At 41.9% G+C, this 26,796-nt stretch overlaps 9 protein-coding genes across 9 annotated transcripts; 4 read left to right on the top strand and 5 right to left on the bottom strand.

Annotated features, from left to right (window-relative positions):
* Positions 1-840: 840 nt before the first annotated feature.
* Positions 841-1,453, bottom strand: ATC70_001727 (uncharacterized protein; the record flags this gene model as incomplete). Its single annotated transcript, XM_064821120.1, has 3 exons — positions 841-1,248; positions 1,299-1,340; positions 1,397-1,453. 3 exons carry the CDS (start codon positions 1,451-1,453, stop codon positions 841-843), a joined length of 507 nt encoding a protein of 168 aa, XP_064685040.1.
* A 4,393-nt stretch (positions 1,454-5,846) lies between these two features.
* On the top strand, positions 5,847-7,416 carry ATC70_001726 (uncharacterized protein; the record flags this gene model as incomplete). The annotated part of the gene is made up of 5 exons (XM_064821119.1): positions 5,847-6,238; positions 6,292-6,704; positions 6,762-7,256; positions 7,316-7,327; positions 7,406-7,416. 5 exons carry the CDS (start codon positions 5,847-5,849, stop codon positions 7,414-7,416), a joined length of 1,323 nt encoding a protein of 440 aa, XP_064685039.1.
* Positions 7,417-7,488: 72 nt separating this feature from the next.
* On the top strand, positions 7,489-8,318 carry COQ2_1 (Para-hydroxybenzoate--polyprenyltransferase, mitochondrial precursor (PHB:polyprenyltransferase); the record flags this gene model as incomplete). Its single annotated transcript, XM_064821118.1, has 3 exons — positions 7,489-8,103; positions 8,169-8,242; positions 8,297-8,318. 3 exons carry the CDS (start codon positions 7,489-7,491, stop codon positions 8,316-8,318), a joined length of 711 nt encoding a protein of 236 aa, XP_064685038.1.
* Positions 8,319-9,238: 920 nt separating this feature from the next.
* ATC70_001724 (uncharacterized protein) lies at positions 9,239-9,883 on the top strand (the record flags this gene model as incomplete). Its single annotated transcript, XM_064821117.1, has 1 exon — positions 9,239-9,883. The coding sequence occupies one exon, from the start codon at positions 9,239-9,241 to the stop codon at positions 9,881-9,883; it is 645 nt and encodes a 214-aa protein (XP_064685037.1).
* An 89-nt stretch (positions 9,884-9,972) lies between these two features.
* ATC70_001723 (uncharacterized protein) lies at positions 9,973-11,173 on the bottom strand (the record flags this gene model as incomplete). Its single annotated transcript, XM_064821116.1, has 7 exons — positions 9,973-10,101; positions 10,162-10,320; positions 10,376-10,612; positions 10,667-10,782; positions 10,849-10,939; positions 11,001-11,073; positions 11,127-11,173. 7 exons carry the CDS (start codon positions 11,171-11,173, stop codon positions 9,973-9,975), a joined length of 852 nt encoding a protein of 283 aa, XP_064685036.1.
* Positions 11,174-11,392: 219 nt separating this feature from the next.
* ATC70_001722 (uncharacterized protein) lies at positions 11,393-19,727 on the bottom strand (the record flags this gene model as incomplete). The annotated part of the gene is made up of 12 exons (XM_064821115.1): positions 11,393-11,647; positions 11,715-11,846; positions 11,903-12,280; positions 12,333-13,526; positions 13,584-14,658; positions 14,718-14,933; positions 14,985-15,353; positions 15,410-15,597; positions 15,674-15,820; positions 15,875-18,714; positions 18,779-19,260; positions 19,324-19,727. 12 exons carry the CDS (start codon positions 19,725-19,727, stop codon positions 11,393-11,395), a joined length of 7,680 nt encoding a protein of 2,559 aa, XP_064685035.1.
* Positions 19,728-20,070: 343 nt separating this feature from the next.
* On the top strand, positions 20,071-20,950 carry ATC70_001721 (C2 domain-containing protein; the record flags this gene model as incomplete). Its single annotated transcript, XM_064821114.1, has 2 exons — positions 20,071-20,101; positions 20,163-20,950. The coding sequence occupies 2 exons, from the start codon at positions 20,071-20,073 to the stop codon at positions 20,948-20,950; spliced, it is 819 nt and encodes a 272-aa protein (XP_064685034.1).
* A 2,060-nt stretch (positions 20,951-23,010) lies between these two features.
* Positions 23,011-24,511, bottom strand: ATC70_001720 (uncharacterized protein; the record flags this gene model as incomplete). The annotated part of the gene is made up of 3 exons (XM_064821113.1): positions 23,011-23,664; positions 23,726-23,820; positions 23,878-24,511. 3 exons carry the CDS (start codon positions 24,509-24,511, stop codon positions 23,011-23,013), a joined length of 1,383 nt encoding a protein of 460 aa, XP_064685033.1.
* Positions 24,512-24,943: 432 nt separating this feature from the next.
* Positions 24,944-25,525, bottom strand: ATC70_001719 (Tyrosine aminotransferase (L-tyrosine:2-oxoglutarate aminotransferase); the record flags this gene model as incomplete). Its single annotated transcript, XM_064821112.1, has 1 exon — positions 24,944-25,525. The coding sequence occupies one exon, from the start codon at positions 25,523-25,525 to the stop codon at positions 24,944-24,946; it is 582 nt and encodes a 193-aa protein (XP_064685032.1).
* Positions 25,526-26,796: the final 1,271 nt, after the last annotated feature.

Here is a 26,796-nt window from a genome sequence, read left to right as displayed (position 1 = left end):
TCCAATATATTCCAGTGGTGTCTTTTGGGCTACTGATAACATAAAACTTTCCTTCAAGCGAACATTTTGAGTTTGCTTTGCCTTCATTAGGCAAAAGTGGGATTTGCCAAATCAAATCATCATCTTGCATTATAAATGGAATTTTGTCGCAATGATCTCTTTTGTCTTGGTATACTTGAGAACTTTCCGTAAAATCAGATGTTGCTATCTTCAAATAGTATCGCCTGTTAAAAGCCTGTTTGTGCTTTTTCTGATCTAAAAGGTTTATAACTGAAGGGGTTGTCTTTTAGCACAGTAGACTTCTTCATCGCCAGATGTATGTGTAGCTGCTTGCCATTCAATGCTGAGCTGGTTTCCTATTGTAAGTGGCTGCGTACAAGCTCTCCATATGCTGAATTGCCTTGCTCTAACCATCTGTATGAAATTTGCCAGTTACGAGTAGGCTTGATATCATGTAATTTCCAGATATTCCGCTGGCTGTTAACGGTGCCATCTTAAATAAGGTAACCATCCAATATCCACAAAAGTCGATGAGTGATCATAAGGCCGCATGTACAATTTAGTTTTGTATTGTGTTCACTTTCAGAATCAGCGTTTCCACTACTACTGTCTTTGATAGCATTACTAACGTTTCCTCTGATTACTGTAGTTGTCAAAATCAACTGATTCGTCTTCTTGTAATGACTTGCATTATGGATAGGTAGAATGCCCGCCGATGGTGTTCCATAAAAGCGCCAAAAATTATGTCGTACATGTCTGATGTCTGATATGATGAATCCAGTATCGACATTGTAGGTCTCTGCAGCTTGCCATCCTCGTCAGTGGTTTCAATTACTTGATTTAGTGACCTTTTGGTTTGTTTGAGCAGTTACTGTTTGCTTCGCATCTGCTCTCCAAGAACCAAACTAAAGGCTTTGTAACTCGTGGCAAGTAAAGTTTCTGGCAATGCTTCTCTGTAAAGAACAGATTGTGACCTCTGTAGGGGTTGATTTCCATAATAACAGGCTCTTCATCATCATCCTCTTCTACCACAGCGATACTTTGAGCGGTCTCTTCGTCATCATATCTTTGCAGGTACTGTTCAGCTTTGCTTTCAATAGATCGTATGTCTATATCATCATCCAATAATTGCATGATACCACCAAAAGTTATAAGATATAATCTTGACTTTATATTTTCGTTGAGGAGATTTGGCCACCAAGCACTATCATCAAAATCACCTGTATAATTTTCTCTACTCCATGAGTCCTATCAAATAAGATGTTCTGCTTCGAAAAAATTGTAACTTGTTCAATTACCCAGTTTCCTAGGAGAACGGCCATAGCACAGAATAAACGAGGCTATGAATCAAGCCCATGTTATCGGTATTTTATTCTTCGAGTTGTGTTGGGCTTACATCTTCCTCTTCACCTGCAAAAATTTTGATGTATAGGAATTCTGCCAATCTGCTCATGTTTGCTAGTGTTGGTTCAATTGGAACCTGTAACGAGAAAGGCTGGCTAATTGAAGAAAGTATGGTGTTTTTTTCTCAGAGCTGTCAAAGATCTTCTGAAACTGCAACCAAGCCTGGATCGCTTACCAAATAGCAAAAACGTTTCCCTAATGAGCGATTTCTGAGCGATTTTTGAGCTTGGAATATGGATGTCAATCTGGTTCAATTTTATTCCAAATTGTCATTTTTGGAAAATTTACAACATTTAAAGAATTTTTACATCCCAAAGGGGATACTAAACGCCCACAGGAGCTCTAACAAAATACATACATTCAAATGTGCTCTATTCAAAGGTATTTTTTGTTTTCGCAATGCCTTAGAAAACTGCATAGATATTTTCAATAAACTGCTTTTTTAGTTTTTAGGGCAAAAACCAAAAAAGCTGGCTTGCATGCTCTAAATAAACGCTTTTATCAGATAGAAACAAGTTTTTTATGCATTTTCATCTGATATGTACCTCAATAAAAAGTTTCGTCTTTCGACTGAAAAATCGACATTTGTCTGATTTGCGATTTTCTCCTTGCTACTACAAGGCCAAAATCGTCAAATTTTGAGATGGAAAAAAATTCCCAAAAAAAGCTGTGAATTGATTGTAGGTCGATTCTACTACTCTGTAGCATTCGTTTGGTACCTTTTTCAGCGCTAGAAATGGTTTCTGTTGACGAGGTTTTGGGATCTTGAACGCAGAAATATAGATTTTTGCGTTGATCTGGTTGTAATTTGACTAATACATATCATTTATGAGTTATTCGATTCTAAAGGGGCATATAACTCTCTATAAATGAGGTTTACAACGATTGTGTAATTCATTACTGAATGTATCCTTTAGTATAAAGTTGGGTTTTATGCAAATAGAAACTATCTACTTGATTATTCACCAACAGAGCAATGGACTCTTTGAGCATCACCCACTGCTCATGCTTTTTTGGTGGCTCTTTGATTGACTCTTGCTACTTTACCAGAGCCTTCATTGTAAAATTCAATCAAAATTCCAAAGGTTGTTTGTAGCTTGGATCAGTTTGCAGTATTCTGGTATTTATCGAATTAATCAATGAGATCGTTGTCTGGATTTACTTGCTACCGTTGCCTCTATGACCATCTCAGTTGCTTATTTAAATTGCCAAACTTGCGCCAACAATTTTGTCATTTGTGCTTTGAATGACAGTGGCATCTCTGGATGCTGAACAGTTTTGCCTTTTTCATTAGCCTTCCCCATTCTAACAGCCATGTTGCTATTGTCAAATGCATCTGAAATCATTCTCCAAACTTTCGTGCAAAGGTCTCTCTCGGATTGACCCTTGATAAGAAAGTAACCACGCTTTACAATGGGATTGCTACTTGTACATGAGACTTAGCTCAAGCGTTGCTGTTTGTAAAAATCTAACTGTTGTGATTCAAAGTAATTATATATTCCACCCAAATCGCTTGTCTAGGGGATATTTCCCATAAAGTCTACTCTATCTTTCGATAAAGGCGGATATTCCATTTCTAAATTTACAACTTGGTTCAATTCTTTGAACTCATCTTGTAAAATATTTTGGTTCAGTTATAATCGGTCATATCTAGGATGCGATAGAGCACAGGACTAGTAAAATTAGTTCTAGTCATATCAAATATCAAAGTATACACACTGATCATAAGCTTGCGTTAAAACAACATTGCCATCACGTCTTGTACATAGCGACCCGATTTAAGTTTCCATTTGAGTTTACCTTCAGTCTTATCTAGGAGGCGAGCGCATGTTTCAACAAGTCCTTGTAGTATTCGCTTTCAAGCTGTTCCATTGCGAATTCAGGGTATAGCGGTTAGCAATGTAGCTTGAGCATGAACAAGTAAAAGTCTTGGATGATGCATAATGGATCAATATCAGTGATGTACAACAACTTCCCAGCCGAATGAACTAGCCCTGAAAAGAGATACCACTTAAGCGTGTTGCCCATACTTTCCCGTTGTTATAATAGCGAGACACTCCTAACACGGTCCAGTGCCTTCTTCACATATACTTCATTACGTCTCTCTCTCTCTCTCTCTCTCTCTGATGGTCATGGCAGCAAAGAAATTGTTTGTCATTTCAGCTTCGGTAAAGGCTGAGGTTAGCTTCTGGCGAATGGCGGCTATTGTTGGTTGGTTTAAGGTGGCCAACTGGCTTTCAGGAAAAACGTCGACAAGGTCTATAGTTTCATTGCAGCCAAGAGGCACAAAATACCTTGGCTTGCGGTCAAGTACAGAAAATCTCGCATATACGATAGATTTACTCAAAGAGCGATGGTCAGCGTGGGCTGGCGATTTAGAAGCATTTATAGCGGCTCGTTTGTATTTTTCGTTTGCAATATCCTTGTGTTGTATAGTGTAGCTGCCATTTATAAAGAAATCTTGTAATCCATTGCTAGATTTATAGCTTTTGGACAATCATGCATTTGCATCCCTAACAGCCAAGTTGGTAGCATGCTACATTAGAATTTAGTGTACTGTGAGCCTGCCGTGTTAAGTTTGATGACATTCTTGCAATCAAAACGACAACAGAGATCAATTAAATAAACATTGATAATTTTTCCAGTCAGAGACCTCATTGTGTCGAGAAAGCAAATATTTTATCAGTCTTGTGAAGAGGAAAGGGTACCGTTTGATACATTGTAGCTCTTGACAAACTATCACAGGCATTCTGGAGACTGATCAGTCAGACTCAGTATATCATTAGATCATTTTTAACTGCCATCTGTTTCTGATTGTAAAAGGTAATGGGCAGATACCTTTTTGAGAAACTAGCGTCCATTGCGATTAACTTCAACTAATCAAAGCAACTACTATGAGGCACTACACACTTGTATTTCTGCTGCTCTACCGTATTGCAAAAAGATAGTGCAGTCTAGACTATTTATATGCAAATCTAAAAGGTCGATCGCGTTATTTTATGACGTTAAAGCTCGCCCATCGCCTAAAGCTGATATAATACAAACCGAAAGCTTGAATCCAAGCAAATCCGATGTTATTTTGAATTGATACAAACATGGCCATTTTTTTTTTGCAGCAACGACTTTCTAAACTGATTGCCATCAGCAACTTGGTATAACTTCCTTCTGCCAAACAATGCTCTTCACTAGTGTAATACCAAATTTGATCGTAAAATACACACAGCAGTGTTATACATATCAACATTTGTCACAAAGGTGCTATTGAACAGCAGGATGCTTTGCAAAGCTCTGCATTGAAAACTAAATTTGAACTCTAAATGGACCAAATGTGATGAACATTGCTGTACAACGATAATAGACGTATGCTCTTGTGTCCAGATGGTACCAATGTTACCAAACGTGGCCACCTTCCGAGAGAAGCTTGTATACAAAGAAAAGAAAAATACATCGATAATAAATACCAGGAGGTAGATACTCTTTGAATATACACGACTCTCCACTAAGCCGTGCCAATGAATTTTTATGGAATGTTGCAGTGGGTCTCTTTTGATTCTTAAGGGTTGAATTGTTGATGACAAAGGATCATGTTACAATGCATAGATCCTCACGGGTAATGAGCAGTAGAACATGAACTCACATCGACCTTTATTTACGAAGGATGGCTTCATAAGCTAATCCTTTTGTCTTGCAAACAAGGTCAATCTGCTGATAAAGCATCTATTTGAAAGAGCATAATATCGGCTTATCTAGGGGGTGGTTTTCGCCTTGTATAACATCTGACAAGAGATTGATGTTCTCACAGTGGTGAAAAATTATAACAAATTGTATAGAAAACTAGTTACAAATGCGCACGAGCTCTTTGGGCAGCAGTTCGCTTTAGTCAAGCAACCTAAATATGCTTATAGTATGTCGCACACGTATTCAGCATTTGCAAATCTTGCTCTTTATTGAGTTCAAAGAGGTAGACGAAATGAAATGGAGTTTGTAACAAGACTGACATGTGATTGTATGCTTCATAGACTCTTATTCAAAGCATGTCAACTACCTGTCTAAAAGCTGTATCAACTAGCCCAACCAGCGATCAATGTACTTGTGACCACAGCACTACTCAAAGCATACAAGATAAATCGGCGCATGTTTCTACTGACAGAGTTGCGTGATTAATAGCACTCCAATTTGAAATAATCATTAGATCGAAATGCCTGTTTGTTATACAATGAAGAAAAAAGCATGTAAAGCACGGACACGATGCCCTGAAAAGGGAAGCTAAAATCTCTAGAGTCAATCATCGTCTGTTGAACGTCTCTAGCTGTCTATCATGTGAAAAACGAGCGAAAAGGAGATGATTGTGCTACATGAGAAAATAGTATAACTGTTTCTGGTTCCTTACCCCTTTTTCTCCCACTTATATCTTTTTCTTATTGCATCCAAAAATACGCAACATGAAACAATTCACAGTCGAAGTTGGACCTGAGCAGCCTAACGGCGGTCGCATTCGTAGATCCGTTTTTGCCCCTGAGGGATTGAACCGTGTACCAAATCATAACGTACACACACTGTATGATGTGCTCTCCAGAAGTGCAACAAAGTATCCCGAGAGAAAGGGTTTCGGCTTTCGCAAGGTGGAACAGATGGTCGACGAGGAAAAGGAGGTCTCCAAGTTTGTCAATGGTGAAGAGATCAAGCAGAAAAAGACTTGGAAGTACTTCCAACTGTCGCCCTACCACTATTTGACTTACAAGGAAGCTTCACGCTTGGCGCACGATGTGGGTGCTGGTTTCATTCAACTCGGTCTCAAGAACAAATCTAAAATCGAGCTGTTTTCTCCTACAAAGTAAGTCTGTGATCAAGTCAGCATGATACATAGCTAATTACTCTTATATATAGCATGTATTGGCTGCTGACAGCCCACAGTGCATTCACTCAAAACATGACTATTGTCACTGCCTATGATACACTCGGTGAGGAGGGTTTGCTCCATTCCATGAACGAGACCGAGGTCGAGGCTATTTACACGGTGGCTGATTTGCTGCCTACCGTTCAAAAGATTGCTGCCAAGTGCCACAGTTTGCGTTATATCATCTACAGTGGTGAGATCAGCACGGATGCATTGGACAAAGTGAACGCTGGCGTCTCTCAAAAGATCATCTCGTTGGACGAAGTGGCTAAATTGGGCAGAGAAAACGCAAGAGAAGCCAGGCAGCCTGAGCCTGAGGATTTGTGTTGTATCATGTACACCTCTGGAAGTACGGGAAATCCAAAGGGTGTCATGTTGTCGCATAAGAACATTGTCGCTGCCAGTAAGTAATACAAGGATTGGTGTCACATAAATGCTCACACCCATTGATTCTCTATAGTTGCCGGGTGCAATACCCTCTTGGGTCATCTTATCACAGATCATGATAGTATGATGGCTTACCTTCCCTTGGCGCACGTATTGGAATTTGTAGTAGAGAATGTCTGTGTCTTTTGGGGCGTTACCTTGGGCTATGCGTCTGTTCGCACATTGACAGATGCCTCGGTGCGTAACTGTAAGGGCGACATCAAGGAGTTTAGACCTACAATGATGACAGGTGTACCCGCTGTTTGGGAGTCGATTCGCAAGGGTATCTTGGCCAAGATTGGCGAGGCATCTCCCAAAGCACAAAAGATGTTCCACAAGGCCTACGCAACCAAAGCATGGCTATTGGAGCGCCACTTGCCTACAGGCTTTATCGACAAGGTAGTGTTCAACAAGATCAAGGATCAAGTGGGTGGTCGTCTTCGCTTTGCCTTATCGGGTGGTGCTCCCGTGTCAGTAGAGACACAAAAGTTTTTGTCTGTAGCTATCTGCCCTATTCTCGGTGGTTTTGGTAAGTGTTGACGATAGTGCTGTCGTGTGTATGCATCTGATTTTCTTGTACTATGATAGGCATGACAGAGAGTAAGTGCATTGTAGCAGTTGATAGGTTTGTCTCTTACTAACAATTTCTGTTTGCTTGTGCTACTCTGTGATTTTCAGGCTCTGGGTAAGTAGTGGAAAACATGTACACACACACACACACACACATTTGGAGCCATGATTGATTTGTTTGTATTTCTAGTATGTGCTGTGTCATGACACCTGAACAGTTTGGCTATGGCCAAGTAGGTGCCCCTGTTCCCTGTTGTGAAATCAAGTTGGTGGATGTGCCGGATGCCAACTATTTCTCCACCAATGCCAAACCCCAAGGAGAGGTGTGGGTACGTGGACCCTCCATCACCAAGGGATACTGGAAACGTGAGGATGTCACCAAGGAGACCATGACGGAGGATAACTGGCTGCAGACAGGTGATATTGCAGAGTGGAATGAAAATGGTACCTTGACCATCATTGACAGAAAGAAGAACTTGGTCAAGCTGAGCAACGGTGAATACATTGCGCTCGAAAAGCTGGAGTCTATTTACAAAAGCTGTGTCTACATTACCAACATTTGCGTCTATGCTGACTCGCTGTATCCCAAGCCAATCGCTCTTGCTGTTGTATCTGAACCTGTTATTCGCAAATTGGCCATTGAAAAGCAAGTGACAGAGACAGATTTCGAAGCATTGTGCCAAAATGAAGTGGTCAAAAAGAGTATTCTCGCCTCCCTGTTGGATCAAGCAAAGGACGGAGGACTCAAGGGCGCTGAATTGCTGTTTGATGTGCATCTCTGCCATGAAGAATGGACAACAGATTCGGTATGTTATAGCCAATGGCATCGTCGCTATGAATCGTGTGTTTAACCTGTTGTATATGACATTAGGGCATGCTAACTGCCGCACAAAAGATCAAGCGTCCTGAGATTACCAAGGCCTTCAAATCAGAATTTGATGCCATGTAAGTAGTGTTGCGAACTGTGACATCTGTTACAGACACTAATGTATACTATAGGAATGCCAGGCAGAAGAGCTAAACAGCCTCCATCGATCCATCTTTTCTTAAAGCCACATCTCTATATCACATCATTTTCATTACATGTACTCAATAATAAAAATCCAAGAATGCGTGCGTGCGCCCGGTTCAAGTACCCTATTATCATTTGCAAGTATTTGTTTTAGGTTCCTTTAGGTAATGTACATGATTCTTTGCTATTGCTGCTGCTGCTGCTGCTGCTGCTGCTGCTGCTGCTGCTGCTGCTGCTTGTTAAAGAGTCCAATGCTGCTGCATGGTGTCTTCTCATCAGTGATTACAATCATGCCATGTAAGCTAAATTGTACATGCTGGCACATGAAAATCGCTCCAATGCGATAGAAATGGCAATCACAGTTTGCATGTTGGACAAGGCAAATTATCAGATGATTTCGTGCGACTGTAACAAACAGAGCTTATACATGATGATTTTCATCAAGAGATGATATTTGTTGTGGATGCAAAGTGTAATGTGATCTTTGCTCCTTTGTATAAGCATCTGGTACGGCTGAACTACCGATCAGATCCGATGTCAGATAGAGAGAGAGACAGAGAGAGAGAGTTTGAGTCAGGCAAGGTCCCTACACCTTTTGCCTGCAGGTCATGTGGAGTGCCTCTTCTTCCTCTGATCCAATAGCATGTCCACACAACGATCTCTCGTGAGCCTTGTCTTTCCAAACGTTGTTGTAAATCCATCGCCCTGCTCGGAAATTATATGTAAAAAGCTAAACTCGGGTTACAAGTGAATCGATATAAGAACCGCGTGACAGAAAAGATATAAAAACCTTCATGGATCTACCATTTTGAGAAAAGCGGGGCACATCTATTGAAATTGAATTTGAGCGCAAAAAGTTGTGTATATAAATGGGGGAACACCTTCTTTTTTCCTTTTCCTCTTGTTCTTTCTTTTTCATAATTTCATAAATGATGATCACTGCAAGATACACCACACCTCATTTTCTCGATAGCAACGGCAACAGTAAACCAAACTCGTGTCGTCGATTCACGCTCAATGAAAAGACAAGCTGGACCACAGACGAAAGTGGAGATGAGACAACCGCAAAGCACTTTTACGACAAGGATAAATTCATCGAACTTGCGCAGGCAGCACTGGAAGAAGCCAAGATGGAAGAAGAGCAAAAGGGTGTCTTACAGGAACTCGTCGAGGCCCTTTTGGCTCGTACAGGGGCGCCCATGGTGGCCAATGTGATACTGGAGCAATTTCAAAGCCAAGATGTCATTGAACGACTCGCCGAAGATCACTTTGAGCAGCAGGAAAGAAGACGATCGTCTAGCTGTCATCAGCAGCAGCAGCAAAAGGAAGAAGAGCAAGAGCAGCAGCTAAACACACTCAAAGAGCCAGCAAGTGAGATTGTAGAAAAAGAGATGGACACTAGTACCATTACCAGCAAACTCGACCATCAATATACATACACAACAGCCGATTATATCATGACCATCTCTGAATACCTCTGGAGAATATTCAGGCTCTTATTGCTGGCAAGTCTGGTTGGCCTTGTGTATCACTTCATGTGTGCAGATCCAGAAAATCAGCCTCTCTTCCACTAATATCATATACATTTATACACATCATACCAATGTAAATAATACCCTCTTTTTATTATTATTATTATTATGAAATAAAGTTTCTTGTTCTCTTACTCACAACCCAGGATGCTCAGCTCTTTGATCAACTGTTTGGCGAATGTGGGATGATTGCTGGTGAATGCCACCTCCACAAAGTCCAAATCTTCAGACAGGCTTGTAACTTCGCAGACGATTTTGTACTAGCGTGTAGACGCAAATCTCAATAAATCGAGTCCTATTTTTGATATTCCAGCCCTTACCTTTGGCGACGATAATGCAACACACATACCAGAATTTATGCCTTTTATAGCTTGGATCTCGAAAATGTCTCGAAAAAATGCCACTGGATAGCACAAGGTATCCACTAACTCCAAATCGGCTTTGCCGCTGGTGCTGTTGTCTAGAAATTCTTTTTTCAACTAGGGTAAGAGCAAATGAGTCTATGCAAATCCCTCAAGATGTTTCCTTTCATACCTGGTCAATCAAGTACAGCCCAAATGTTTCCTTGATCACAATGCTCCCTTGTGTTGCTAGCGGGTGATGGATACTCAGTGTAATGATGCCATTGCACTGCTTTATCTCGTTGATGTGGATCTCGATGTCCTGTTTGTAGCATGTCTGTGGCGGTAGTTTGCATGGCGATTCAAACAGATTGGGTAAAGCTTCCCCGTCATCCTGCTGTAGATGCGCACTTTGATATACAACGTCAATCTAAATTAAGCTTTTAATGGCACAAGAGTTTTGCTTTAGGTAGTATCATCTCACCTCGCTGTTTCCAAACTCTAATACACCAGTCATGGCATAAACCGGAAGCTTCGTCTTGTTGTGGATCATCAATGACATATGGACATTGCCATTTCCAGCTGGTTTGAATGTACTCGCTAAGTTATGGATGAGTTAATGATACGCCTTTGTTTGTGTACATGTATAATGCTTTGCAAAATTACCAATCTCTATGTTGGCCTTGTACATGCGCTGTAACAACTGTGGCATTCCTGTCTTCATTTCTAGTATTTGTCTTTCTGTCTTTTCAAATTGCTGCATAGAAAAGCATTGTAAATACACACAGAGATGACAACATCTAGTCCTTTGCCCTTACCGAATATATGGTATTCATAGCACCGTGAACAACCTGAATACTGGCACCCATCGCAGCCATAATGCTGTCATTTCTGTAGTGTACAGTAAGAAATCCCATTCATTCATTTGATTTATTCGCTATTACATGTCTACTGCCGATTGCTCTTCAACTCTCTCATTATGCGATCCCATAACCAAACGTGATTAAATAAAAAAAAAAAAAAAAAAAAAGAAAAAAACAGAGTTACGAAAGAGATCTACTAGAATAACAGTGACGGGCTCTACTGTGAGGATTCATGCTTTTGCTGCTGAAGATTGAGTGCTGGGTCATGCAAGTCAGTTTGACAAGTGACACTCTATATATATATATATATATATATATTCTTTGTCAAAAAGGGTACATTTTTATTGTCAAAAGGTAGGGCTTATCGTTTGCATCAAGGCCCGATTATTGCCTTGGATCTGTATACTCTCAGCTTGCAATCGCATCACATCACGCATCTCTAAAAACAGTTGATTGATCATGATGGCAGCAGGAACTTCAATGGGAGGCACATCAAACATAGCCTTGAGCTTTGTCACTTGCTTTCTGAAATCATCCAGCGAAATGACATGATCCATACCACCATTGTCCTGATGTGAAATATGATAATTGTCCTGATCCAGCTTTAGTGTATTACGTGAGTTGGCCTGTCGAGCTTTTTGTTTCTATCAGATGGCATTGCAGACTTACCTTTTTCAAGAGATCATCCAGTAAATCGCTCCATTCGTAGGCATTGATCATGACAACTTCACTACGAGATGCAAATAAGAACTGCAACAACGACAGAAACATGTTCCATACAGATAAGCCGACATTGCCAGACTAGAGAGCAAAAGTGATCAGTACGTGCATCAAAAACGACAACAAGCAACACTTACCATGAAGAGCGTAGATGGCTCAATCAAATCCAGCAATCGACGAAGCGCTGGCCACAATGTCAACCAGAATGAAATGGGGTTCAATATCCGCGTCTTGATGGGATTATCGTTATTCACATTGCCACTCCTCAATTTCAACAGCACATAGGATTTTAGCAGCAAAAAGCTTAACAACAGTTTTTCACTGGAGGGATTGTAGGAAAAGTTGAGATCTGGTGTATGAAAGTCCACCTCTACCGTGTTGAAGGTACGCACCAGCAGTTCAGTCAGCACAACCTCATAACCAAGCATGTCATACAGCAGCGTATCTGCATTCTCACGCAGTAATGTCAATATGAACCAGTTTAAAAATCGAAGACATTCAGTGCCATCCTCCAGCTATCCAGTCATTATCAATATAACATGCCAACTTATTCATAGTGCTTCCTACCTTGAGATAACCAAATATGATCACCATCAATTTAGGGTCTTTTAGACACATGGCCACAATCAATTGAGCAATGCAGCTGTACACCTTGAAATCCTTTTTTGTAAACTGTTGGCTAGTAGAAGCTCGCTTCATGAAACCAACAAAGAAGGGCAGCAGCTCCAGTAATTTGCTATCAAAGTAGCGTAGTCGATGGTGTCCACGCAACATATCGCCTAGTATTGAAGTCTCCATGGTGGTGTACCACGCTTGACCATTGGCTTTTGTGTCCCAAAGCACAAGCTGAAGCAGTACCAAAAGCGTGTCCTTGTTGGGCTTGGACACATTGGCGATGGTATGCTTGAGTTCATCCATCATGATATCCACAAAGACATTGCTGGGTTGAGCACCAGGAATAGTCGCAATAGCTGAATAGGCTGCCATGAGCTTGACAACGGCTTCAGGCTGTATAGCGCAATGAGAGAGGCCATGCTTGAAGATGGCCTGGATAGGAGGCAGCAGGATGGCATGATGATACGGGTGTTCTTTCAGCAGGATGGCCGACATGGTGAATACGGGGTTAATGTTCCAATCAGAGCGCCTCCAGTCGGTTGTGTGTTTGATGAGAGCGTGGATAAAGCCAGCATAGTCATTCAGGATGTTCTCAGAATAAGGGTGTGTGTGCACAGTTTCCACGTATCGACTGGTGTTGTGCAATACAGTAGAGAAGGCTTTCCGCTCCATCTGCTGCTTCATCAGCTTGTCCAGCACATCACGCACAGGCTGATCTCTGAGATAGATGATCTCGCCACGCACATCTTCGTCTGGGATTACATCATCCGGGTCAATGACAGTGCGCAACACAAAGAACAGATCGACATCACCCGCATTGGCGTCTGACACGGTTTGATTCTTGAACATGAGCACAAACAAACCAGCAACAGCAAAACGCAAGAAGGCGCTCTTGAGAAACTGCTTGGCCTTGAGATACACAGGTTCAGAGTTACGAACACCCAGCTTTGTCATCAGTTTGCCTAGAGCCAGGATTTGCTTGGATAACACCATGGCAGTGAGATGGTCAGAACGACGCAAGAGACACTTTAATATTTCCAATATAAGCAGCTTGTTTTCTTCGCTGACGTCTTCTGTTAGGAGATCAATAATCTGCTTCATGCAGGTGACAATGTGTTGTTCGTACTCTCTGTCAAGAATGTTGTGCTATGGAATAGGCGAGTCAGATGAAAGCACAGAGACAACGACATAGGTGCCGCTTACCTTGTACACGACAATCAACACAATTTCAAGCCATGCCTTTAGCATCATGTGGCCCAGCTTTGTCAAATCAATGCCCGAGTTCATCATCTTGAGCACCACATCAATGAAATGGACACCAGGACTACTGTTCTCAGAGAGGTTCATTCTAGATTGTTCCAATGAGTCTGATGCCATGGCAGCCACGGTTTCTGCTGGCAGTGGAGCAAAGCTATCCATAATCTTCTTTAGCCCACGGATACACGAGATCATAACGGCAACGCGCGCTGGATCCTTTGGGTTGTACTGTAGCAGGCCAAATTCAACTGTGATTTCTCCACCGTCATTGAACAATTGACAGTTTTGAAAATTCATTTGCTGCACCAAGATAAACTTGAGTCGAGCTATCTGGGCTGGCTCAATGCTGAGGTGATTGCTGAGCATCTGCAGTGCCAGTGTAAGCATCAGTACCTTGACATTTTCTGACTCGGCCGATTCCTGGTCATGATGATGATGTGCTTCGTTGTTGCTAGGCACATCCATAGCGTCCTTGATCAAGTCATCTTCCAAAGAAGAAGGGGATCGCGTATACTCGTCCAAGATGTCTACCGGTGTCTTCATTTCCAAAGCCTCCAATAATGACTCCCATTGGAGCACTTGCCAGTCAGGAAACAGCGCATTCAACTGTGTCATCAAGCTTACCAACGACATTTTCTGTCTGTCAGTGGCTGTTAAAAAGTAGGCTTCCCAGCAACGAAATGCTGAACGCAAGTGCAGTGTGCCAAATGTTCTGATCAATGCATACGCCTTGGATCGCACGTACTCTTCCTTGTCCCACAAGCAGCCCACAAAGTAACTAAACACAGGTCCCAAATGAGACAGGAGTTTGAGCCATTCAGTCTGAAAGGCAGCATCCATCTTGGTGAACAGTCCAAAGAGATTATCCAAGCCCTGATACCTGACTTCCCAATTGGCATCTTCAAAAATCTTGAATACACAGGCCTGGAAATAGCGCACATCCACGCTAATCAACTTCATCAACAAGCCTAGATTGATGTCACTCAAATAATCGTGTGTGGGTGTCAACAGCTCCCAGATACTAAAAAGACACTTGGTCAGTAGCGTACATTCCCCTGTATTAGAACTCTCTATACTTACCAAGGAATCAATTGAGGCATACATTTTGCCATAAATTCGTCCTTGTTGCTGATGCCAAGTCCCCAATGAAACAAGCCGTAAAACATCTTGATCACATCTTGTCGCACATTGAGTTGATCAAATCGCAGGTAGCGCAGCATACATTGGATTAACGGTGTCTTTTCGTCAGCTTGCATCATGACAGAATTCTCTGACAGGGTTGTTCTTTTGCTGTGTCTATCTAACGTGAGTACTCTACACGGCAAGTACGACCACTCAACTACTTACGGTGCAGCAGCATTACTGATAGCGCGATCACCTACATGCGGGACAATGCCCAGTTCAACAATATGCTTGAGAGGACAGTTGTAGGCAAAACAAGCCAAGGCAGCTGAATACTTGATGAAGGTTTGCGCACTGGTCAGGCTTTGATCTGATAACAATTGACTCTCATTATTGACCTGCAGTGTATCCAGTGCAATTTCATTCAAGTAGCCAATGATATCAATCACTGCAGCACGCGGGGTAGGCATATTCAGCCCATGCACAGCTTGGAACCACAGAATCTTGACAAATTCAGCTGTAATGTCTAAAGGCGTACGAGCAGCGACCATCAGTCGAGCAATATGAGAAAGTGAGTTGGAAGGAATGCCGGTGCTATATTAAGCAGTACATGAGAACCAAGGACATATCACACACACACTACAACTTACCCAGAGTGAGTGACCAGTGTCAGCCAACGCATACCACGATCAATACTGTGTGTATCTCCAGCATCAAACTGAGCCATGATGATATCAATAGGATTGGCTACAATAGCAACAGAAGATGCTGATTTTGTTAACGGTACTCGGGTGGAGCAGAGTTTGGCTAAATGGCGCATATCCATTGGCTCTTTTTCCTATCATACCTAGTTATGGCCTGCCTCCAATGCTTTTTTTTTTTTTTTTTTCTTTTTTTACTAATGAGAAGCTTACCTGGAGAATACCAAGATGACTAAACTCCATATGCGTTCTCTCAAGCCACTGTTGCAAGATAGAATCTAACGAATCGAACGTGAGGCCATTTGTCTTGAGCTTGAGGACGTAGCCGATCAATTGCTCGTATTTTTGTAACACGTGTTTCTGAGGATCCATAGGCTTAGTTAACACGTTAGAGTGCAAGTTAACATAGTTTACCTTGGTATCATGCGTTTCTCCCCAGTTTGGCACAGCGCACTCTTCATACTTGTTATCCACAATCTCCTCCATGGCGTTGAACAAAATGTCCGTGTAAGCATCCTTGTCCATATCGTGGATGGTGGCCATCCATCGCACAATGTAGCGATCTCGTAAAGCAGCACGCGTTGTGACATAAATACTGCTGGCGCCACTGCTGACGCCTGCTGTCGTTGTATGGCGAAACGTGCTCAGTCGGTGGCGGTCTGTCGTAGGATTGCCTCCACTGCCTCCCTTCATACGTGATAACAGTGCTGCTTGAGCCCATTTGTTTTGCTGCTTGTTGGCAGCGTGCACATGATGGGGACTCTTGCTGGACGTCAGTTCTGCGTGTAAAGCTAAAAGACGTTCATCTTCATCAAAGATCCATCCAACAATCGCATGTATCAGTCGTTCGCGTGTGTAAGTTGACATGAAGGGATCTGGCCAGCATCGTCTCACCAATAGCAGCAGTCCACACTCGTTTATTGAGAGATCCACGTCTTGCAAGCAGGCCTCTATCGAGTTGATCAACGACTCCACATGAGCAGAGCAGTCGATAGCATAAGGCACAGGGAAAATTATTTGCACTGCCTTGTTGTCTTGTTGGTCTTTGAGCTTGTCGTCGCTGGGAAACAGCATTGGGGAAGCATCAAAACGCTCAAAGAAACCCAGATTTCGCATATGCTGCAACAGGATTTCAGCTGCTTTTCGACTCTTGAAGTTGAGGTTCGTCATGAGCCATGATAGCAGCATGGAGCGATCCAGGGATTCATGAGGGACATGGCCCTCACTAAAATCGTCGTCCTGATCGTCTTCCCAGCTGGCGACCTGAGCGAATGGATTGGGTGACACTTGCAAGAAACCACGGGCATCGCCTGCGGATCTTCGTTTGTCTGCTGTTGAGGTGTTTGTCGTAGATTGCATAGGCGAGGAGAGTGGCGGCGCTGCTGCTGCTGTAATGTTACTTCCACTGTCAAAGTTAGTCATAAGACACTTGATCATAGCGCTGAGATGGCCCAGGTATTCCTCCTTGCTCAGTACATATTTGTCCATTGTGCTTGCCTTGTTGCCGCAAAAGTCTGTGAGAAAGACCGAGCCAAAGCATTTGCCTGACGCGAGATAGTCTGAGCACAGCTGTATAGCCCTTGTCAGCACAGCACAATGAGATGGTTGCGTGTCTAGTTTGAATAAAGGGGTGTCGATGGATGCTGCTGTTGCCTTGTCTTGTGGCTGTTGTGACAGGAGAGGATCGTCCGACTCATGTGTGATGAGTATACAGCCAGCAGCCACGCCACAGTGCAGTATATGATCTTGCAATACCAATACGTTCAGCATGGTACCGACTTCTTCGAAACTTCTGCCATCCAATGTTTCAGCACTTGTTGGCAAGGCATCACCATAGTATGCACACAAACTTTTGGACAGATCAGACTGCGCTATCTGGATATCACTCTCTAGCAAGGGCTGATAAGGCACGCACACTTGAAAGCTGCTGCGGGCATTGTCGTAGACGCGAAACCCATGGACCTCTTCTGCCTCTGCCAAACATTGCACATGCACAAACCGGTTACATTCCATACAGTGATATCCTTGTTGAGTGATATCCCACAATGGCAATCCACAGCACGCACAAATTGTCAATGTATACAGGTTAACCAGTTGAAACATGTGGCCCAGTAAACCCACACGAGACGCATTGGACTTGATGGTCCAGCCCAGAATACCTCTGTTAACCATGTCTCGAAAGCGAGGCTGTGGTGGTATATTGCAGTACTGAGGTGTCACCACCTTTTGAATGCCACCTGCCTTGACGTAAAACATGAGACCTTGTTCCTTCATGTCGGCTACAGCACTGGAACAATTGTAGTGAACACTTCCTTTGCACTGATAACATCGCAATCCAAACCCCTTGATTAGCTTGAAGCATTCTTTGCAAAAGGCCTCGTTCATGTCGTCGTGTACCAAGAGTGGGAATGTGCTATTGCTGCTGCTGCTGCTGCTACTTGAACTTGGGTCGAATAGGTCTGTTGATTTAGGTGAGGCATGGTCAAACATGTAGGGATACCACACATGATGATCCTCGACGTCATCTTCCTCCAGCGATTCTACTGTGCTTGGGTGTCGCATCAAATGAGGGCGATGATTATGCTGCTGTTGCTGTTGATAAGTGGGATGCTGACGATTGTACTGATGGTTCTTTTGACGCTGCTCTTCGAACTCTTGCTGCTCCCTATGCTGATCCAAGACCTCCAATTCCTCCCGCGTCCCCAGCAAAGGCAATGGATCTGCCACCATCACATGGCCCACACTGACAAAGTAGTAGTACAACAAAATCTGACATGCCCTAAATTTCACTTCGGAACTGCTATGCGAAATCACATCCAAAATATCCAGGTAGAGGTCTGGCTTGCAACTCATCATGAATGACAGTGCACGATGAAAGTTGTGGATTGAGTTGGCTTGCTTCGTAAGCGAAAAGCTTAAATTGTCCTGTTGCGCTTTTGTAGGCTGTGCTGCTAGATAGGGATCCAGGTACTGAATCATAAAGAACAACAAGGGCGTAAACAAGGCGTAGGCATGGTATTCAGCGGTGCTTTGGCCTTGAATGCTGCTGTGTGTGCTACTTTGGGCTGCAGGTGAGTAATGTGGCGAGTGCGGTGATGAAGGTCCTCCTGCTCCAGTTGAGTCTATCGAATAAGGTCGTGTATCAATGGTGAGATGCGACATTTTCATTGGGGTATTGGCAGCCTGATCTGGCTCAGGGCTCTGGATATTGATAGTGGGTGTATTTGGGTTGTGTGTTTTTCGAGGCGTGGCTTCTATATGTGTATGAGAGAGGCTGATGGTGAGTCTAAATGTTCGGCATAATCGCATTTTACTTACCTGCAAAAGAAGTAGAGGATTTTGGTAGATGCGACGCATGAGGTTTGTTGGGTTCATCCTTCAGTTTCATCAATTTTGGCAGTAGACTGTCTAGAAACAGAGAGAGCAGTTTTCCCAACATGTTTCCATCCGAAAATGCTTCAAATGCTGGTAGAAATACAGTGCCAATGTGGTATAATCCAGTGGAATCATCGCGAATCTGTACAAGAAGCAGCGCAATATCGATTAAAATAGTTTGCATTGTGTAAGGTGGTCGAGATGGCTTTGGATTGGCAGTTTTGAATCGACTGTCGTTCAGCACCAGATCACCAAGGACATACAAAATGGTCTCAAACTCTGATCTCTTTTCTTTGGCTACATTGTTGGACGAGGAAGCTGCTGCTGGTCCATCGGCCGAGCGAGCTGCTGGACTGCCGGTGCGAGGTGATGGTGCAGGTGAGTTTGCCCTGGATGAGGCTGGTGAGGCGGAAGGTGTACGCTCACTACAGCACTTGTTCATCAGAAAAAAAAAACCACACATGTCAACCACTGATATGGCTACTTACCCTTGCATCAGCACTTGCGCACTGAGACCCACTTGATGGCACACCATCAAGGCAGATCTCAACTGAATCAGCAAATCAATGGTATCATCGTTTTCAAATTGATCGGATACTTGCGTTGTTCTACAAAGCTCGCTTAGATGGAACAAGGCAGTAGGTGGTCTCTTTCGCTTGAGTATTTTGCCTATAATGTGCTGTATCATCTTTCTGTACTCTTCTACCTTGGGAGAAGGTTTGGGAGGTGGCTGTTGCTGCTGTCTTGTGGCCGTATTGTGCGTGTTGTTGCTGGATGCATTTGAAGTGCGACGAAAGGACTCATCATGGCTGACTGAATGGATCTCATCGTTAGGCGAGTGTATGTTGATGATGGTAGCATTGAAACGAGAGTTGGGTGTGCTGTTTGGCATATGCTCTTATGAAACCTAAAAGAAAAAAAAGCAAGAAAGAAAGGCGTCTAATCTGCTTTGGAAGGAGTTTCAGTGTTTAAATAGGCTGATTCGATCGGTGCTGCTTGTGAGCCCAATGTCTGTGGTACTTGATCTCTGTGATGAGTCCAAACAAGCACTGCTTCTTTTTTATACACCAAACCACCATGCATCGCATTGTGCGAGGCATGAGCCTGGTAGATCTCTGTAGTTACTATCTTGAAGCTTGACAGGATGGACTTGCGTTTTGCCACTATAAAACCGCGCTCTCTGCTGTCGCTGCCAATCAATAGTAATTTTCTCTTTTTTTCTCTCAATTTTCATAATGGATGATACAGCAGCACACATGGATTTAGGTAAATTCAGAATATCAGTGGTACAAGAGAGCGTGTCATTGAAACAAAAACGCACACACAGATTTGGAGCTCGATGCTGAATTGGAGAGAGAACTTGCCGCAGATTTGGAATCGAGCACAACAGCACCACAAGCAACCAAGGAGTTAGACGTGAAGCCCAAACTAGACATGATGCTCGTTGGCGATGAGCCCACCGACCGCTTTGAAGCATTGCCTAGACCAACAGCCATTTTTCTGCACGGCGTCGATGAGATGTCCACTACCGACATTACAACATACACAAACTCACCACTGTTGGTCAAGGTTGAATGGATCAATGACTCGTCCTGTAATTTAGCATTCAAGACAAAAGAGGACGCCTCACAAGTAGCTCAAACGCTCTTGAGCCAGCCTGTACCAGCATTGGATCATCGCACGCTGGTTGCAGCCAAACCTTTCCAGAATCATCCCCTGTCGATCCGCATAGCTACCGATGAAGATATCAAGGAGCGAGGCGCTCGTGAACGCAGTCGATACTACTTGTTGCACGGTGTAGAGGATCAGCCCTTGAGCGAAGACAGAAGAGAAGCACGCAAAGCACATGTGGAGCGAATGCAAAAGAATGGCGGTGATGGACGTGATGTGTTTAGTCGATTGGGATCCAAGGTGCCTCCTGTCGAAAGACGCAGCAGTCGAAATAGAAGTCGATCTCCCGCAAGATCAGAAGGCAGAAGCATAAAACGAGAGAGATCCGTTGAAAGAGAGATTCCTAATCACTTGAAGAGTCGTTTAGGAATGGCGGTCAAGCCTGAAACAATGGCTACAGACGAGACAGAGAAAGAGCCTGTGGTCAAGGATGAAATGTTGTAATCAATAAAGCGATCTTTTTCATCACATACTCTAAGAGTACTTCTGCCATCTTATAAAGATACTGCTGGCCTCATTGAATACCTTGCTAATTTCTCACAAACACATATAAAAAATTACACCTTTCATTGTAAATGCACCAAGAAGGCTGCCAACATATATTCAATCGTGTAATACCGAAAATGCACATCAAGCAAGTTGATCTGTCAATTTGACAAACACCACCTGATTTCAAGACACCTCGACCGACTACTGTATATCTGAATGCAAGACACAGGTCTCTCTAGAGCTAAAACTTATTTGCGCTCCTCATTTGCATGTACAAAAAATTGTCTCCTGTCATTATCAACGTGAAGGCATCGATTGCGAAATCAGTGTCATCATTACAAGCCTTAGACCGCGATATCTCCTCGTCTATATCGGCTAAAGATTTACGGTTTGTTAAATGGCTATATAAAGTGTATTGATAAGCTGCAGATTATGTAAAGTGTATCGCCTCACTCACAAAATAGCTTAATTCGCAAAACGCGCTTCCAGAACGAGCGATTTCTGAGCTTGGAATATGGGTGTCAATCTGGTTCAATTTTATTCCAAATTGTCATTTTTGGAAAATTTACAACCTTTAAAGAATTTTTACATCCCAAAGGGGATTCTAAACGCCCACAGGGGCTCTAACAAAATACATACATTCAAATGTGCTCTATTCAAAGGTATTTTTTGTTTTCGCAATGCCGTGGAAAACTGCATAGATATTTCCAATAAACTGCTTTTTTAGTTTTTAGGGCAAAAATCAAAAAAGCTGGCTTGCATGCTCTAAATAAACGCTTTTATCAGATAGAAACAAGTTTTTTATGCATTTTCATCTGATATGTACCTCAATAAAAAGTTTCGTCTTTCGACTGAAAAATCGACATTTGTCTGATTTGCGATTTTCTCCTTGCTACTACAAGGCCAAAATCGTCAAATTTTGAGATGGAAAAAAATTCCCAAAAAAAGCTGTGAATTGATTGTAGGTTGATTCTACTACTCTGTAGCATTCGCTTGGTACCTTTTTCAGCGCTAGAAATAGCTTCTATTTACGAGAATTCAGCTTATATCATGTGAAAATGTTGACATTTGCAGTTAAAATACTGATCATATTATTTTATGATGGTAAAGCTCCCATATCTCCTTGAAGGTAACTAGTCATTTGATCATAAATTTAATACCTAGTAAACCTGACTCAAGTTTGGAATGATGTACCTAGCATTATCTTTTTCGGAATCAACAGCTTTGTAAGATGCTTGACATCAGCTAATATAATTCTTTGGTGTAGATCTAATCTTCATCTAGAAGTGCTCACAATACTGTTATATGAACATTTGTCACAAAAATGCTATTAGACAAGAAGATGCTTTGCAAGAGTTTGCGTCAAAAGTAAAACTTTAACTTGAAATGGGTGCAATTGAATGTACATTGCTGTACAACAACATCAGTTATGTGCTATTTTGAACTAGGTAGTTCGCTCTTTGTCGAGATTATGAATGCCAGAAATGAAACGAGTGACCAAAGCGATTATGCACGATTATTCTTGTCTTTTCAGTTAATTGCAAACGAAAAAGAAATACATGTAACAATAAACAACAGCCTAATATATCTACAGTACAACCAAATTGTTTCGACCACACTTTTGTGGGATATTTGTGGGATAGATTTCTCTTGAATCCACCTTGAATTTGTATTGGTTTATTAAATATTCATTTTTTCCAGCGTTAATCGCTCTGAGTATGCCACATGTTGATACCTCCAAGGGTCACTAGAGTTAAGATTTACACCGTGTCTCAATTTAATATTGCTTGCTGACAAATAACTGCATGGCGATATATCAATTTCCAAGGGGAATGTACATTGGTGGTACGCAATTTCTTTTGGGCTGAAGTCGCTTAACAATGCTACATTTGTTATTGATGACATGGCAGCATCTAAATTGTCTAGTTGATCTGTTGACAGTGTATATAATACTAAAAGTAAGTTGGTTTTGATACAGACATTAAGCAACAGAGACTCAACTTTTATGGCGAATTTTACTCACCTATATCGCCGTGTACTCGATCGGTCTGTTTTGGATTAATAAAAAAATAAAACTTCTCATTACAAACAGATCGACAGCTCTCATTTTCAACCATGGGGAGTATGGGATTCTTCCAACATGTAGCATCTTCGTTGATGCTGGTGACCTCAACCCAATGATTTCCAGCATCACGATATACTCGAAAATCGTCTTTTTGGTTAGAGACTATTTTGATGAAGTAGTAATTGCTAAAAACCTGTCTATATTTCTCCAATTTTAAAGGCTGGTAGTCATACACCTCATCTTCAATCACAATCGACTTTTCCATCACCAAATGTGTCTTCAGTTGTTTGGTACGCAGTGCTGAGTATATTGCTGCTTCCAAGTGTGTCCACATAAACTCGCCATATGTTGTATTGTATTGTTGCAGAAGGTTGGAGAGGAACTTTCCAGTTACAACCAGACAGGCTATTTTGTAGTCTCCAAAGAGCGCCCTAGTTTTTAACGACGTTACAAGAGTATCGCCAATGTCCTTTAGATAAGGCAGTATTCCGAGGTTCATCAGAAAGCGATGGCTTATGGCAAGGTTACATATGCAGTCTGGCTTCGCATAGTTGTTGTATATAACTTCATCTATGTCATGAATAACCGTTTTACCAGTCTCTATCTATGGCCATAAGCAGATGTTAGTTTGTCCTTTTTTTTGCACATACCAAAAGTATTCTTACACAGTATTTGATTGTATCGACTAGATTTGACTTGAACGACTTGTAGCTGTTGACAGGTGTTGGAGCATCCTCATGTGTTGATTTACACTGCGGATCTGCACAATGTCCGTCGATGATGTTCCATAAAACATCAAAGATAGAATCGTACATACCTGATGTCTGGTACGACGAATCCATTATCGACATTGTAGATCTCTGTAGTTTGCCATCCTCGGCAGTGGTTTCAATTACTTGGTTTAGCGACATTTTGATTTCGTTTGAGCAGCCAAAGTTTGCTTCGACATAGTATCCATAAGGTTGTATTTGATCAATCAGTGCCAACTTCTCTTTCTGGATTGCTGGTGCTTTGCTAGATCCTTGCTTGATTTCGGCCGCTGGCTTAATTACAATCGGCCTTCCTAGTCTGTTGGATAGTTGCACCATTTTCAAAATCTTGTAAGCACAACCCTCTGCCATTTCTCGTGGCGATATGAATATTTCCAGAGTGCTCTTGATTTTTTTTTGTTTCTTCAAGAACAGAACAATAGCCTTTTTGATTCGACATAAGTAGAATCGTTGGCAACACTCCTCTGCAAAGGCTAAATTATGAGTTTTATATGCTTCATTTTTCACGTCAACAAGATTTTGATCGTCATCCTCTTCTACCACAGTAATACTACGAAACTGCTCGCCATCGCCATAATTTTGCAGGTAGTGTCCAATTTCGTTTTCAATAGATGGCACGTCTACATCATCGAATAATTGCATGATATCGCCATAGGTTATAAGAGATAACCTTGATTTCATGTTTTTGCTGAGCATATCCGAACAAATTCTAAAAACAAAATCGTCGGCATCGATTTCTCCACTCCATGTATCCTATAAAACGGCACTTTAGACATTATGCGCAAAAGAATCAGATTAGCTCAACTACCCTAAAGTTCGACGTTAATATGGAGTGTATTAGCCGATGAATCAAGCTGCTGTGGTTGCTATCCGTGTTATATTCTTCAAGCTGCGTTGGACTTGAATCCTCCTCTTCACCTGCAAAGACTCTGTTGTATAAGAATACGGCCAAGCAGTTAATTTTTGCCAGTATGGACTGAACTGGAATCTCTAGCAATAAAGGTTGGCTAACCAATTTTGAAGTGAGCATTACGTTTCCTCCGAGCGCTGCCATAGATCTTCCAGATGCTGCAATCAAGTCTGGATCGTACACTGCCCTTATAAACGTTACTGTTAACAATAGTCGATGTTGATCATGTGTCTTTTGCAAAGTGCAAAACAGGTATTTCTTCTCTCTCTCTCCAAACAAAGTTCGTATTGTTCGTTCAATCGATAAGCGTATGTGTCTGCTCTGCTGTAAAAGACAGTTTTACTAGCTAGATCTTCTGATGTAAGCCACGGAGTATTATGAAGCAATGGGCGCAAAGTCGTGTCAATGAAATCCCTGTTTGTATACTTCTTAAAAGGTAGGATAAAAACATATTGCGTTGTCAATGTCTGTCCATCATTAGAAAGCTTGGATGGGTATACTTTGGTGAGAAAGCTGGTGACGGCAGAGCACAGCACAGTGTCGTCTTGTGTAGCTAATTTTCCCTTGCGAGTACGTCGATAAAAAGCGTAAAGGTCTTCCAAGAGGTTTGCTACGTGAATGTACTTTTCATGTGGAGGGTACTGCTTGTAATGATGGATCATCCGACGGTTATACACGATGTTGCCGCTGTCCTTGTTGTAGTAGAAATCTGATGGAATCTTCAGCAGATAGTAAGATTTACATGAACACAAATGAAATTTATCATATGCATACTTGAAAGACATTTTCTGGTGCGTATCTTGAGGAGGCCATGGACACTCGATTGTTTACTCGGTGCATCCTCAAGTCATTACTTACAGAGCCTATCAATGACTATTACTATAACGAATTTCGACTAGATATACACCATTGTGTACATGGAATAATCATACTCTTCCTCCATTATTTTTTGGTTTGAAGAAAAAGAAAAAGAAACCCCACACCGAGCATAGATGGTTTGTTAGTGTCTCCAAGATGTAGGCTTTGTTGCTATCACCTGTAGCATTAGCGATGGATGGTCATCCAGGAGTACAAATTCCGCTAGTTCAGGTACACACAGAAAATGTAAGCATGATAATGTTCGTGCAAAAAAAAAAAAAAAAAAAAAAAACTGCCTTGGATTTCACATAGATACCGCAAAACAGATATCATTCTTCAACGCCTCCAAAAGACGATACTTTGATGCAAAACCATAGAATACCCTGCTTGGTAATTAGTATAAATATTCCAATGAAATTCAACTTCATTTTACAAAATTCATTAGACAAGCTACTCAACGATATTCAAAAGGCGAGATTTCTTCCTTTTAATCATTACTACTGCAATTGCCTTCGACAAGAGAGCTTTTTCTGTTATTATTCAACTCTATATTGATAATATCAACTCTGTTACTACTCAGCTTGCCATCATCAAGACTGATACAAGTATCATACACATCGATATTTAACTAATGCATCATCATACACACACTAAGTCGATAGCTTCATCGAATCTGCTGGTTACTATGGTGCTTTTTTTTCATAACTAGGAATAGGTTCTTAAAACTAGCCTCAAGAAGGCAGGTATTAAATGCTGTGCCGTCTCAGGTACTGTCACCGCTGAAGAAGCTGATGCTCCCATTTCCACTGTCAACACACTTTTTCTTCAAATTACTGCTGCCTTGGCATTTATTGTCACCAAGAAGTTCAATTTTGATGTCATTCATTCATGAGAAGTCTCAAAAACTTACTTATATCTGGTTTACCTTGACTACCATTGAGTGCTCCACTTCCTTATCAATGGAAACGGTTCATGTGCGGGCAGATAGCCTACTAGCATTACATCTGGATACTCAGATATATGTAAATACAGCTGAAATTGGATGCATTTTGTCCTCGTTTTCTCTTTTTTAAAACCGTTTTAGACGGCCAGAATAGCACCAAACAACTTGTCTCATCTAGCAATAACTGTTTGGCACCTTTGCTCGACTTTCTTGGGATCGTCGAAAATCGGCTTCAAGCCATGAGGGGTACTTCAT

This window comes from Mucor velutinosus (genome assembly GCF_035048745.1).
Source record: "Mucor velutinosus strain NIH1002 chromosome Unknown tig00000041, whole genome shotgun sequence".
Classification (NCBI taxonomy): Eukaryota; Fungi; Mucoromycota; class Mucoromycetes; order Mucorales; family Mucoraceae; genus Mucor; species Mucor velutinosus.
This window is presented reverse-complemented; position numbering and strand designations above follow the sequence as displayed.